This window comes from Mobula hypostoma, chromosome 4, assembly GCF_963921235.1.
Source record: "Mobula hypostoma chromosome 4, sMobHyp1.1, whole genome shotgun sequence".
Classification (NCBI taxonomy): Eukaryota; Metazoa; Chordata; class Chondrichthyes; order Myliobatiformes; family Myliobatidae; genus Mobula; species Mobula hypostoma.
The window spans coordinates 198,338,780-198,350,983 of NC_086100.1; the positions used below are offsets into that span (position 1 = coordinate 198,338,780).

The window sequence follows — 12,204 nt, forward strand, 5'->3', positions numbered from 1 at the left end:
TGGGAAGGTTAAAAGTAACAGTGCGGTTCTTGTGTTCTCTGGTGGAAGAAGGTGAGTGATATGCTGGAGTGGTGTGTAAACCGATGCACTGATGGTTTGGTGTTCCCACAGAGAGTGGGGAGTTTCTGAACTGCGAGGGATCTGGACTGTACCTTCTGCAAAGCTGCTGTAAGTAACTGAGGTGATGTGTAGATTCTACCACAGATCAACATCATCCTCGCTGTCAAAGCAAGTTTTACACTCTCCCCACAGGGCAATGAATTTGTCCCATATGACTGAGGAACTGTGTGAGGGAGCTGGATTAATGTCAGTGGGGATACCGTTAGTGACACAAGGCGCTGGGGGAGAGGGGTCACTGAGGGATGGTGTGAGGGAGCTGGATTAATGTCAGTGGGGATACTGTTAGTGACACAGGGTGCTGGAGGAGAGGGGTCACTGAGGGACAGTGTGAGGGAGCTGGATTAATGTCAGTGGGAATGCCGTCAGTTCTCTCACTACATGACATTGAGGTACGATGCTGGTGGGCAAGTGTTTGTTACTCTATAATGTGGTATTGTTCTGAAGTCACCAGATCGGTCAATTTGTTGCTGGAGTACAGTGCCAATGGGATCACATCTGGTCAGCTGAGGGGTGGGGTGCAGGTATAGGGCAGGGGTCAATGAGGGGTGGGGTGAGGTGGTAGACAGGTATAAAGGTAGTGTGAGCACATGTGTAACCTTTGACCTCTGCTGCAGGTAACCACAGCTGTATCCCCAATGCTGAAACGTCTTTCCCAGAAAACAACTTCCTCCTTCACCTGACAGCACTACAGGATATTCCAGCTGGGGAGGTGAGGTCCTGTCACCGTGTCCATTCGTCTCTGAGCACCTGAGTGTAACATCAGCAGACAGACACCTCGCTCCAAATCAATTCACCCTTCCACAAGTAGATGCTGGAAATCCAGAGCAACACACAAAATGCTGAGGGAACTCAGCACATTTCAACCCAAAACGTTGACTGTTTATTCCCCTCCATAGATCTGCCTGACCCGCTGAGTTCTCCAGCATTTTCTGTGTGTCAGCCTTCAACAAGATCAATGGTTTAGTTTAGAGATTATTTTTATTTGTCACATATATATTGAAACATTTAGTGAAATGCAACGTTTGCATCGACCAACACGGTCCTAGGATTGAATTGAATCGACTTTTATTTCTTAAATCCTTCACATATATGAGAAGTAAAAATCTTTGTTATGTAAAATCTTTGTTATGTATGAGAGTTGTAAAAGAGCGCCTGAAGGCTTTGTGTGTCAATGCAAGGAGCATTCGTAATAAGGTGGATGAATTGAAAGTGCAGATTGTTATTAATGATTATGATATAGTTGGGATCACAGAGACATGGCTCCAGGGTGACCAGGGATAGGAGCTCAACGTTCAGGGATATTCAATATTCAGGAGGGATAGACATGAAGGAAGGGGAGGTGGGGTGGCGTTGCTGGTTAAAGAAGAGATTAACGCAATAGAAAGGAAGGACATAAGCCGGGAAGATGTGGAATCAATATGGGTAGAGCTGCGTAACACTAAGGGGCAGAAGACGCTGGTGGGAGTTGTGTACAGGCCACCTAACAGTAGTAATGAGGTCGGAGATGGTATTAAACAGGAAATTAGAAATGTGTGCAATAAAGGAACAGCAGTTATAATGGGTGACTTCAATCTACATGTAGATTGGGTGAACCAAATTGGTAAAGGTGCTGAGGAAGAGGATTTCTTGGAATGTATGCGGGATGGTTTTTTGAACCAACATGTCGAGGAACCAACTAGAGAGCAGGCTATTCTGGACTGGGTTTTGAGCAATGAGGAAGGGTTAATTAGCAATCTTGTCGCGAGAGGCCCCTTGGTTAAGAGTGACCATAATATGGTGGAATTCCTCATTAAGATGGAGAGTGACATAGTTAATTCAGAAACAAAGGTTCTGAACTTAAAGAGGGGTAACTTTGAAGGTATGAGACATGAATTAGCTAAGATAGACTGGCAAATGACACTTAAAGGATTGACGGTGGATATGCAATGGCAAGCATTTAAAGGTTGCATGGATGAACTACAACAATTGTTCATCCCAGTTTGGCAAAAGAATAAATCAAGGAAGGTAGTGCACCCGTGGCTGACAAGAGAAATTAGGGATAGTATCAATTCCAAAGAAGAAGCATACAAATTAGCCAGAGAAAGTGGCTCACCTGAGGACTGGGAGAAATTCAGAGTTCAGCAGAGGAGGACAAAGGGCTTAATTAGGAAGGGGAAAAAAGATTATGAGAGAAAACTGGCAGGGAACATAAAAACGGACTGTAAAAGCTTTTATAGATATGTAAAAAGGAAAAGACTGGTAAAGACAAATGTAGGTCCCCTGCAGACAGAAACAGGTGAATTGATTATGGGGAGCAAGGACATGGCAGACCAATTGAATAATTACTTTGGTTCTGTCTTCACTAAGGAGGACATAAATAATCTTCCAGAAATAGTAGGGGACAGAGGGTCCAGTGAGATGGAGGAACTGAGCGAAATACATGTTAGTAGGGAAGTGGTGTTAGGTAAATTGAAGGGATTGAAGGCAGATAAATCCCCAGGGCCAGATGGTCTGCATCCTAGAGTGCTTAAGGAAGTAGCCCAAGAAATAGTGGATGCAGTAGTGATAATTTTTCAAAACTCGTTAGATTCTGGACTAGTTCCTGAGGATTGGAGGGTGGCTAATGTAACCCCACTTTTTAAAAAAGGAGGGAGAGAGAAACCGGGGAATTATAGACCGGTTAGCCTAACGTCGGTGGTGGGGAAACTGCTGGAGTCAGTTATCAAGGATGTGATAACAGCACATTTGGAAAGCGGTGAAATCATTGGACAAAGTCAGCATGGATTTGTGAAAGGAAAATCATGTCTGACGAACCTCATAGAATTTTTTGAGGATGTAACTAGTAGAGTGGATAGGAGAGAACCAGTGGATGTGGTATATTTGGATTTTCAAAAGGCTTTTGACAAGGTCCCACACAGGAGATTAGTGTGCAAACTTAAAGCACACGGTATTGGGGGTAAGGTATTGGTGTGGGTGGAGAATTGGTTGGCAGACAGGAAGCAAAGAGTGGGAATAAACGGGACCTTTTCAGAATGACAGGCGGTGACTAGTGGGGTACCGCAAGGCTCAGTGCTGGGACCCCAGTTGTTTACAATATATATTAATGACTTGGATGAGGGAATTGAATGCAGCATCTCCAAGTTTGCGGATGACACAAAGCTGGGTGGCAGTGTTAGCTGTGAGGAGGATGCTAAGAGGATGCAGAGTGACTTGGATAGGTTGGGTGAGTGGGCAAATTCATGGCAGATGCAATTTAATGTGGATAAATGTGAAGTTATCCACTTTGGTGGCAAAAATAGGAAAACAGATTATTATCCGAATGGTGGCCGATTAGGAAAAGGGGAGGTGCAACGAGACCTGGGTGTTATTATACACCAGTCATTGAAAGTGGGCATGCAGGTACAGCAGGCGGTGAAAAAGGCGAATGGTATGCTGGTATTTATAGCAAGAGGATTCGAGTACAGGAGCAGGGAGGTACTACTGCAGTTGTACAAGGCGTTGGTGAGACCACACCTGGAGTATTGTGTGCAGTTTTGGTCCCCTAATCTGAGGAAAGACATCCTTGCCATAAAGGGAGTACAAAGAAGGTTCACCAGATTGATTCCTGGGATGGCAGGACTTTCATATGAAGAAAGACTGGATGAACTGGGCTTGTACTCGTTGGAATTTAGAAGATTGAGGGGGGATCTGATTGAAACGTATAAAATCCTTAAGAGATTGGACAGGCTAGATGCAGGAAGATTGTTCCCGATGTTGGGGAAGTCCAGAACGAGGGGTCACAGTTTGAGGATAGAGGGGAAGCCTTTTAGGACCGAGATTAGGAAAAACTTCTTCACACAGAGAGTGGTGAATCTGTGGAATTTTCTGCCACAGGAAACTGTTGAGGCCAGTTCATTGGCTATATTTAAGAGGGAGTTAGATATGGCCCTTGTGGCTACGGGGGTCAGGGGGTATGGAGGGAAGGCTGGGGCGGGGTTCTGAGTTGGATGATCAGCCATGATCATAATAAATGGCGGTGCAGGCTCGAAGGGCCGAATGGCCTACTCCTGCACCTATTTTCTAGGTTTCTGTGTTTCTATGTCGCCATCTAAATGTGCAATCATAGTAATTGATAATCAGTTATAATAAATGGAACAGTCACTGTAACATAGAAATACACTCAAATCAGCGCGAGTTAACCAGTCTGACGGCCTGGTGGAAGAAGCTGTCCCGGTGCCTGTTGGTTCTGGCTTTTATGCTGCGGTACCATTTCCCGGATGGTAGCAGCTGGAACAGTTTGTGGTTGGGGTGACTCGGGTCCCCAAAGATCCTTCAGGCCCCTTTTTCACACGTCTTTTAAATGTCCTGAATCAAGAGGAGGTTAACAACTACAGATGTGCTGGGCTGTCCACACCACTCTCTGCAGAGTCCTGCAATTGAGGGAAGTACAGTTCCTCTACCAGGCAGTGATGCAGTCAGTCAGGATGCTCTCAATTGTGCCCCTGTAGAAAGTTCTTAGGATTAGGGGGCCCATACCAAACTTCCTCAACTATCTGAGGTGAAAGAGGCACTGTTATGCCTTTTAAACCATACAGCTGGTGTGTACAGACCATGTGAGGTCCTCGGTGATGTGGATGCTGAGGAACTTAAAGCTGTTTACCCTCTCAACCACAGATCCATTGATGTCAATAGGTGTTAGGTTGTCTCCATTCCACAAACAGCTCCTTTGTTTTAGCAACATTGAGGGAGAAGTTGTTCTCTTGACACTATTGTCAGAGAGATGACTTCTTCCCTGTAGGCCACCTCGTTATTGTAGCATGCCAACAGTTTATTGCACGTAATTGTACGTCTTTGAAATATGGGAGGAAACCAGAGCACCCGGTGGAATCTTTTGTGGGCAGAATATATAAACTCTTTCCAGATAGAGGAGGTATTGAACTGTGATCGCTGGCACAGTGACGCATTATGCAAACCACGACATTACCATACTATCCTATTCTGCAGATTTCTGGTATCTGCAGAATCTCTTGTGACTATGCACATCCACCCGAATTTTGATGATTTTGATGTTTCTACAGGAGATCTGCATCACGTACCTGGACTGCTGCCAGCGTGAGCGAAGTAGACACTCACGGAACAAGATCCTCAGGTAGAGACACCCTTGCCCTCCCCTCAGCCCCGGCACGGATCCCCTTGGCCCCGGCATGGGTCCCCTCACCCTCCCCTCAGCCCTGGCACGGGCCCCCTCGCCCTCCCCTCGGCCCCAGCACGGGTCCCCTCGCACCCGGCACAGAATACTCAGATTCTTGTGCCTTTGTACCTCCCCTCCCCCCCCTTTATAAAAGACGCGATCACCTGGCAGCCACCCATTTCAATTCCCAATGTCACGTGTCTGTCCGTGACCACCTCTACTGCCACGATGAGGCCACCCGCTCTCTCTGGTTGGAGGTCACCTCATATTCTGTCTGGGTAGCCTCCAACCTGACAGCATGAACATCAATTTCTCTAATTTTATCTCCCTCCTCCTCCTCTCTTTTTCTATTCCCCATTCTGGTTCCTCTCTCACCTGCCCATTGCCTCCCTCGGGTTCCCCTCCTCCTTCCCTTTCTTCCATGGTCCACCATCCCCTCCTATCAGATTCCTCCTCCTGCTGCCCTTTACCTCTTCCACTAATCACCTCCCCACTTCTCATTTCACCACCCCCACCCACCTTCCCCCTCACCTGATCTCAGCTATCACCTGTCTGCTTGTACTGTTTTCCCTGCTCCACACCTTATCCCGGCTTCTTCCCCCTTCTTTCCAGTCCTGACGAAGAGTCTTGGCCCAAAGTGTTGCTCTTTTCCTGCGTAGATGCTGCCTGACCTGCTGAGTTCCTTCAGCATTTTGTGTGTGTTGCTCAATATTCCCAGCATCCGTCATCAATACAGGAGATGGGATGTTATGTTGAAGGTGTATAGATGCTGCTGAGGCCTAATTTGGAGTATTGTGTGCAGTTCTAGTCACCTATGTACAGAAATGATGGAAAAAGTTAGAGGAAATTTACAAGTATGTTGTCGGGACTTAAGAACCAGAGTTTGATGGAAAGGTTCAGTCAGTTCGGACTTTATTTCCTAAAGCATTGAAGAATGAGGGGAGATTTGATAAAGGTATACAGAATTATGAGGGGTATAGACAACGATCACCCACGTCATATGATCTGGCACCTGATGATGGCGATAAATGTAAGCAGGCTATTTCCACTGAGTTTGGGTGGACTAGAACCAAAGGTCATAGTGAAGGTGAAAAGTGAAATACTTAGGGTAACTTTGTCACTCAGAGGGTGGTGAGAATGTGGAACGAAGTGCCGGAAGAATGGTGGATGTGGATTCGATTTCAACATTTAAGAGAATGTACATGGATGGGAGGGGTCTGGGTGCAGGTCAGTGGGAATAGACAGAATAACAGTTTGGCATGGACTAGATGGGCTGAAGGGCCTGTTTCTGTGTTGTAGTGTTCTCTGATTATCTGCAGAATCTCTTGTGTTTATATCTTCACTCTAATCCAATTTTTCCCTTATCTTGACCCTTATCCCTCTAAAGTCATGTCAGTCACAAACCTGGCCATGTACTTCAATATATCTAGTTATACCTGCCTCCACCACTTCCTCTGACAGCTGGCTCCATATAGCTACTACCCTCTCTATGTATAAAGGAAATATTGCCACTCAAGTTCTTATTAAATCTTGGGAGTGTGTTGGGACAGTGTCGAGGGAGCTTCACTCTGTACCTGACCCTAGGAGTGTGTGAAGGGACAGTAAAGAGGGAGCTTCACTCTGTGTCTGACCCCGGGAGTGTGTGATGGGACAGTATAGAGGGAGCTTCACTCTGTGTCTGACCCCGGGAGTGTGTGATGGGACAGTGTAGAGGGAGCTTCACTCTATGTCTGACCCCGGGAGTGTGTGATGGGACAGTGTAGAGGGAGTTTCATTCTGTATCTGACCCCGGGAGTGTGTGATGGGACAGTGTAGAGGGAGTTTCATTCTGTATCTGACCCCGGGAGTGTGTGATGGGACAGTGTAGAGGGAGCTTCACTCTATGTCTGACCCCGGGAGTGTGTGATGGGACAGTGTAGAGGGAGTTTCATTCTGTATCTGACCCCGGGAGTGTGTGATGGGACAGTGTAGAGGGAGTTTCATTCTGTATCTGACCCTGGGAGTGTGTGATGGGACAGTGTAGAGGGAGCTTCACTCTATGTCTGACCCCGGGAGTGTGCGATGGGATGGTGGGAGGCAGCTTCACTCTGTGTGTTACTCCGGGGGTGTGTGAAGGGACAGTGCAGAGGGAGCTTCACCCTGTGTCTAAAACCCATGTTATCTCTCAAAAGGGAGAACTATCTGTTCGTCTGCTCCTGTCCGAAGTGCGTGGCTCAGGCAGGTGACCTGGACTTGACATCAGAAGAGGAGGAGGAGGAGGAGGTGGAGGGTGAGGCGGAGGGCGCTGAGCTGGAGGACGAGATGACGGACGTTTAAAGCATGCACCAGCAGCAGGAGTCCAGCAAAGAGAGTGGCTGAGCAATCTTTGTATCAGTAATGCAATAACCACACCCAACCATCCATCACATCAATCAGTCTCTGTACAATATACTTCCTCCACCTCACACTGGTCAACTTATCGGGCTGCTCTCTGGTCTCTGGTCTCTGGACTTTGCTGGTTTGGGTGGGGCAGGTTGAGGAGGAGGCTGGTCCCACCCTGGGTATCTGCTCCTGGAGTATTCCACATTGCCCCACCCAGCTCATTTGGCACTCTGGCAACGAAGGGGGCTCCTGGCAGAGGTCCACTCTGGGCGGGACAGTGGATGAACCAGGCAGTATGCAGAGGCAGATCTTGCTGCAGTCTCTGCCAGTGGGCTGCATCTAGTGACCTCATGCACCCAGCGTTGGTCGGACCCACAGGGAAGGGGTGGCCTGGGGTTCACACCTGCAGGAAGGGAAGCGGGGGGGTGCTGGGGTTACAGCAGGGTCCGTCTCCTTCAGCCGTGGAGGATCAGACTGGGTCTACTGTGGGAAAGGCAATGGCTTTTGGCAGAACTTTCATTCATTATCAAACTGCTCAAAAATGATGTTTAAAATCATTTCAACCCATAATGTGCATGTGTTTGTTGGAGAGAGGAGTGTGTGCGCTCGCGCGCAAGAGGTAGATACGTGATTTATTTATTTGGAGATGGAGCGTGGAACAAGCCCTTCTGGCTCGACAAGTCACATCATCCAACAACCCACCTATTTACCCAAAGCCTCATCACAGGACAAATTTACAATGACCAATTGGCCTACTAACCCATCTGTCTTTGGACTGTGGGAGGAAACCGGTGTACTCGGAGGGAGCTCATACTGTTACAGGGAGAACAGACAAACTCCTTACTGTCGGGATTTGACTCTAAACTCCAATGTCCTAAGCTGTAATAGCGTTGCACTAACCACTATTTCTGTGGTGGTGGCCCAAATGGATTGTGAGTGTGTCTGTATGAACAAAAGAGTACGCAATGTCACGTGGCATCTGTGTTGTGCAGAAGATACTTAAATGTTTCAGGGAGCCTACAGCAGTCTGAAGGGATGATAGTGGTTGGCTCCCACCAGGAGTCCCAGAAGGGCTGGACCCTGTGGCCCAGGTCCCCATTGGTGGCCAGCTCGCCCCCTCCTTCCACAGGGCGATGATCACCACCAAGTATGGAGCCAACCCCTGTGCTGGTTTACACACTGGATGTTACTGCACAGCAGGAAGTTCACCACTGACTCAGGTTTCTGTTCCCACACAACTCCCTCCCCGTAAAAGGGGGTGCTTGTCAGGGAGAAGGCGTAGAGTAAGATGGAAACAGCTTGGGGTAGCAGACCGGGCTGTAGGAAAAGGTGCAGGGTGGGCACTCTAGGGCAAGGTTGTTTTGAGGTGTTACCCTTGTAGTGTGGTCACTCGGGTCGAGTATGATGTCTTAAGGGGTTGTCTGTGGTGCTTCCTCAGGAGGCTGCTCGGGATGTTAGGGTGGATTCTGCCTGTGTGACATTGTTTGATGTGGAGAGGCTGATGGACAGGCCTTGACAGGTCAGGGTCCAGTGGCATGGAATGCAAGTGACTCTTCACTGCCATTCTGCTGTGTCGTCGTCATCTGCCAGCGCCATTGCTGAGGTCTTGGTTGGATCACTCTTTGACTGGAACTTTCTCCCTGACCTTGCTGCCATGGGTGACCCTAGCAGGAGCCAAGCTCCAGATGGCTCTGCTGTCAGAATCTGATGAACTCACAAGCCCCTCCACCGTGACAATCCTCGGAGAAGATTGGCTTTGGAGCTGCTGCGGTTCTGAAAATCCCACACCCACAGGAGACAATGAGGCTCGAGAGGACATCAAGGGGAATTGGAATATTTTTATGTTACATAAAGTGGAGAGAAAGAAATCTATATAAACACTTTTCTTACAACAGACATAACGTCGATTAGTCAGACCATCATTAGGTTAGTGATAAAAGTAGCAGACAATATCAATCATTGTCCCAAACCAGTGATGTACACCTAGTTCTCTCGATAAAGGGTTAAAGAAATAAAATGGGAATGTGTTCTTTCCCTCTTTCCTGCCCCCCCCACACGCACACCACCCACCCTCCCCCCCCCACTCCTCCACATACCTCCCCTGCACACTCCTCTCTCTCCCCCCCCCCCCCCGGGCATGCAATCTCTGTCTCAACCCCCACTCTTACCATCACTCTCCCTACCTCTCTCTACTCCCCACACTCTTCCTCTCACCAAAATTTACAAGAATGGGCGTAAGGGGTGATTTGAGAAATTGCATATTGAAAGGCCTAGATGGATTGAATATGGAGAGGATATTTCCCTTCATGGGGGAGTCTAGGACCAGAGGAGAGGGATGTCCCTTTGGAATTGGGATGAGGAGTTTCTGTGGCCAGAGGGTGGTGAATCTGGAACTCAATGCCACAGACAGCAGTGAAGGCCAAGTCATTCAGTATATTTAAAGCAGAGACAGATGTTCTTGATTACTGGGAGAAGGGTTGAGAGGGAAAATAAATCAGCCATGACTTGGTGGGCTGACTGACCTAATTCTGCTCTTAAGTCTCATAGTCTGACTCACCTCGAGCCCAGACTGGGTAAGGATGGAGGTATCTCCTGACGCCACCAGTAGACCAGAGGAGAGAGTGTAAAGCAGGTGACCATCGATGATATGGAACACAACAGTTCAGGCTCTTTGGCCCACCATGTTGTGCCTGAACCATCTCAGATCAATGCCATATGTGGCCAATTGATCACACAGTTCATCAACTGGGCCTCCTATGCACAAACGGCCTCTCACTTTTTGCATTGAATTTCAAGTGTGCATGTTTTTCATCTCAGTGGGGCCAGTTCATCACTCCCTCACAAAGTTCTGCAGCATGTACCATGGCCACCGTGACTCAATAAAAACCTTTAATCATACAACTCTCTTGTCATTTTGCTCCATGCATACGTAACAGTGCCGACCTTTTAACCTACTTTGAAATCAATCTAACCGTTCCCTCTCATTTACCCCTCCAATTTTCTATCATCCATCTGCATTTCTAAGAATTTCTTCAATGTCAAATTCCACCAGTCCCGGAATTGTGTTCCACACACCCACATTTGTTCTCACATCTCATTTCGGCCCACAGTGTTGTGCTGTCCCTTTAACCAGTCCAAGCTCAGTCTAACCCCTCCGACATAACCTATTGTAATCGAAGATTGATTTGTTGTCAGATGCACCCAGGTGCGATGAAATTCCTTGCTCGTGGAAAGTTGAACTTCCTCAGCTGTCATGCTGGATTTGAACTACAGACCCATTCAGCCCATTGAGACCACACTGAGCTTCAACCACTGATTTCCCCCTTTATTCTCCCCACACTCTCATCATCTCCCCAACTCATCCACGCATCGTGGGCTGTGGGAAGGAACCGGAGCAGCCAGGGGCAATCCACGCTATCACAGGGAGAGCCTGCGGACTCCACATAGACAGCATCATTGATGGAGATTGAATGGGAGTTACAGGGCTGGTAAGGAAGTGCTCCTATCAGGGGTGGTACTGCCCCTCACCCTGCCACCTTCTCCATAGCTCCAGCTCTGCAGGCGACAGGACCCATGTGTGCAGTCCCACTTCCTGCCCCAGTTCCCCTGGGACACAGGGGTCTCCACTGTAGGCATGGAGGCTGACCTAGTGGGTGACAGGTGCTGCCTTAACAGGATAGAGTTCCCATTGTCCTTAACCTACCACATCCAGCACATTCTCCATAACGTCTGCCCTCTCCAATGGGATCCTACCACCAAACACCTTTACCTCATATTCCTCTCCATCGCTCTATCCACGTCTCTCTTGTCCACTAATCCCTCCACACTGATCTCCCTCCTGTCACTTACCCCTGCAAATGGGATAAGGACTACACCTGTCCCTGCATCACCACCACAGAATGCTTCCAGTAATTTCTTCCCCCCCCCCACCACCTTCTCTCTTTTCAATTCCCCATTCTGATTCCCATCTCACCCCTCCCCAACTACCCAACATTTTCCTCTGGTTCTCCTCAATTTCCCATTCTTCCTCCTTTAACACCTGTTGGGGGTCATGTACTCTATCTGCACTCCTAGTTCAGCCTGCTCTAGACCAGAGAGACCTGACGCAGATTGGGGAACTGCTTTCACTCAATCAGCATCAGGGAGGATTTCCCGGTGGTCAACCATTTTAATTCCAATTCCCATTCTGACATGTCAGTCCATGGCCTCCTCTGCTGCCACAATGAGCTCACTCTCGGGCTGGGGGAACGATATCTCACAATTCCTTCTGGCTAGCCTTCAATCTGATGGCATGAACATTGATGCCTCTAACTTCTGGTAATTTCTCCCAACTCTCCCTTCACTCTTTTCCCATTTCCCATTCTGGTTCCCTTTCTTCCATGGTCCACTGTCCTCTCCCATCAGATTCCTCCTTCTCCAGCCCTTTATCTGTCTCACCATAACCCTCCCATCTTCTCACCTGGTCTCATCTATCACCTGCCAGCTTGTACTCTTCTCACCTTTTACTTCATCCCACTCCACCCCACCCAGTCAGTCACCCGGTCTCACCCCTCACCTGCCAGTTTTTTTAGTCC

The 12,204-nt window shown here is 48.3% G+C and overlaps 1 protein-coding gene across 1 annotated transcript in view; it reads left to right on the forward strand.

Moving 5' to 3' along the window:
• Positions 1-12,192, forward strand: part of smyd5 (SMYD family member 5) — a 47,573-nt gene extending 35,381 nt beyond the window's left edge. Inside the window, exons 10-13 of the mRNA XM_063047178.1 lie at positions 112-168; positions 735-829; positions 5,157-5,227; positions 7,441-12,192. Coding sequence (XP_062903248.1) covers positions 112-168; positions 735-829; positions 5,157-5,227; positions 7,441-7,585 — 368 coding nt within the window. The 3' untranslated portion in view covers positions 7,586-12,192. The remainder of the gene's footprint in view (positions 1-111; positions 169-734; positions 830-5,156; positions 5,228-7,440) is intronic.
• Positions 12,193-12,204: the final 12 nt, after the last annotated feature.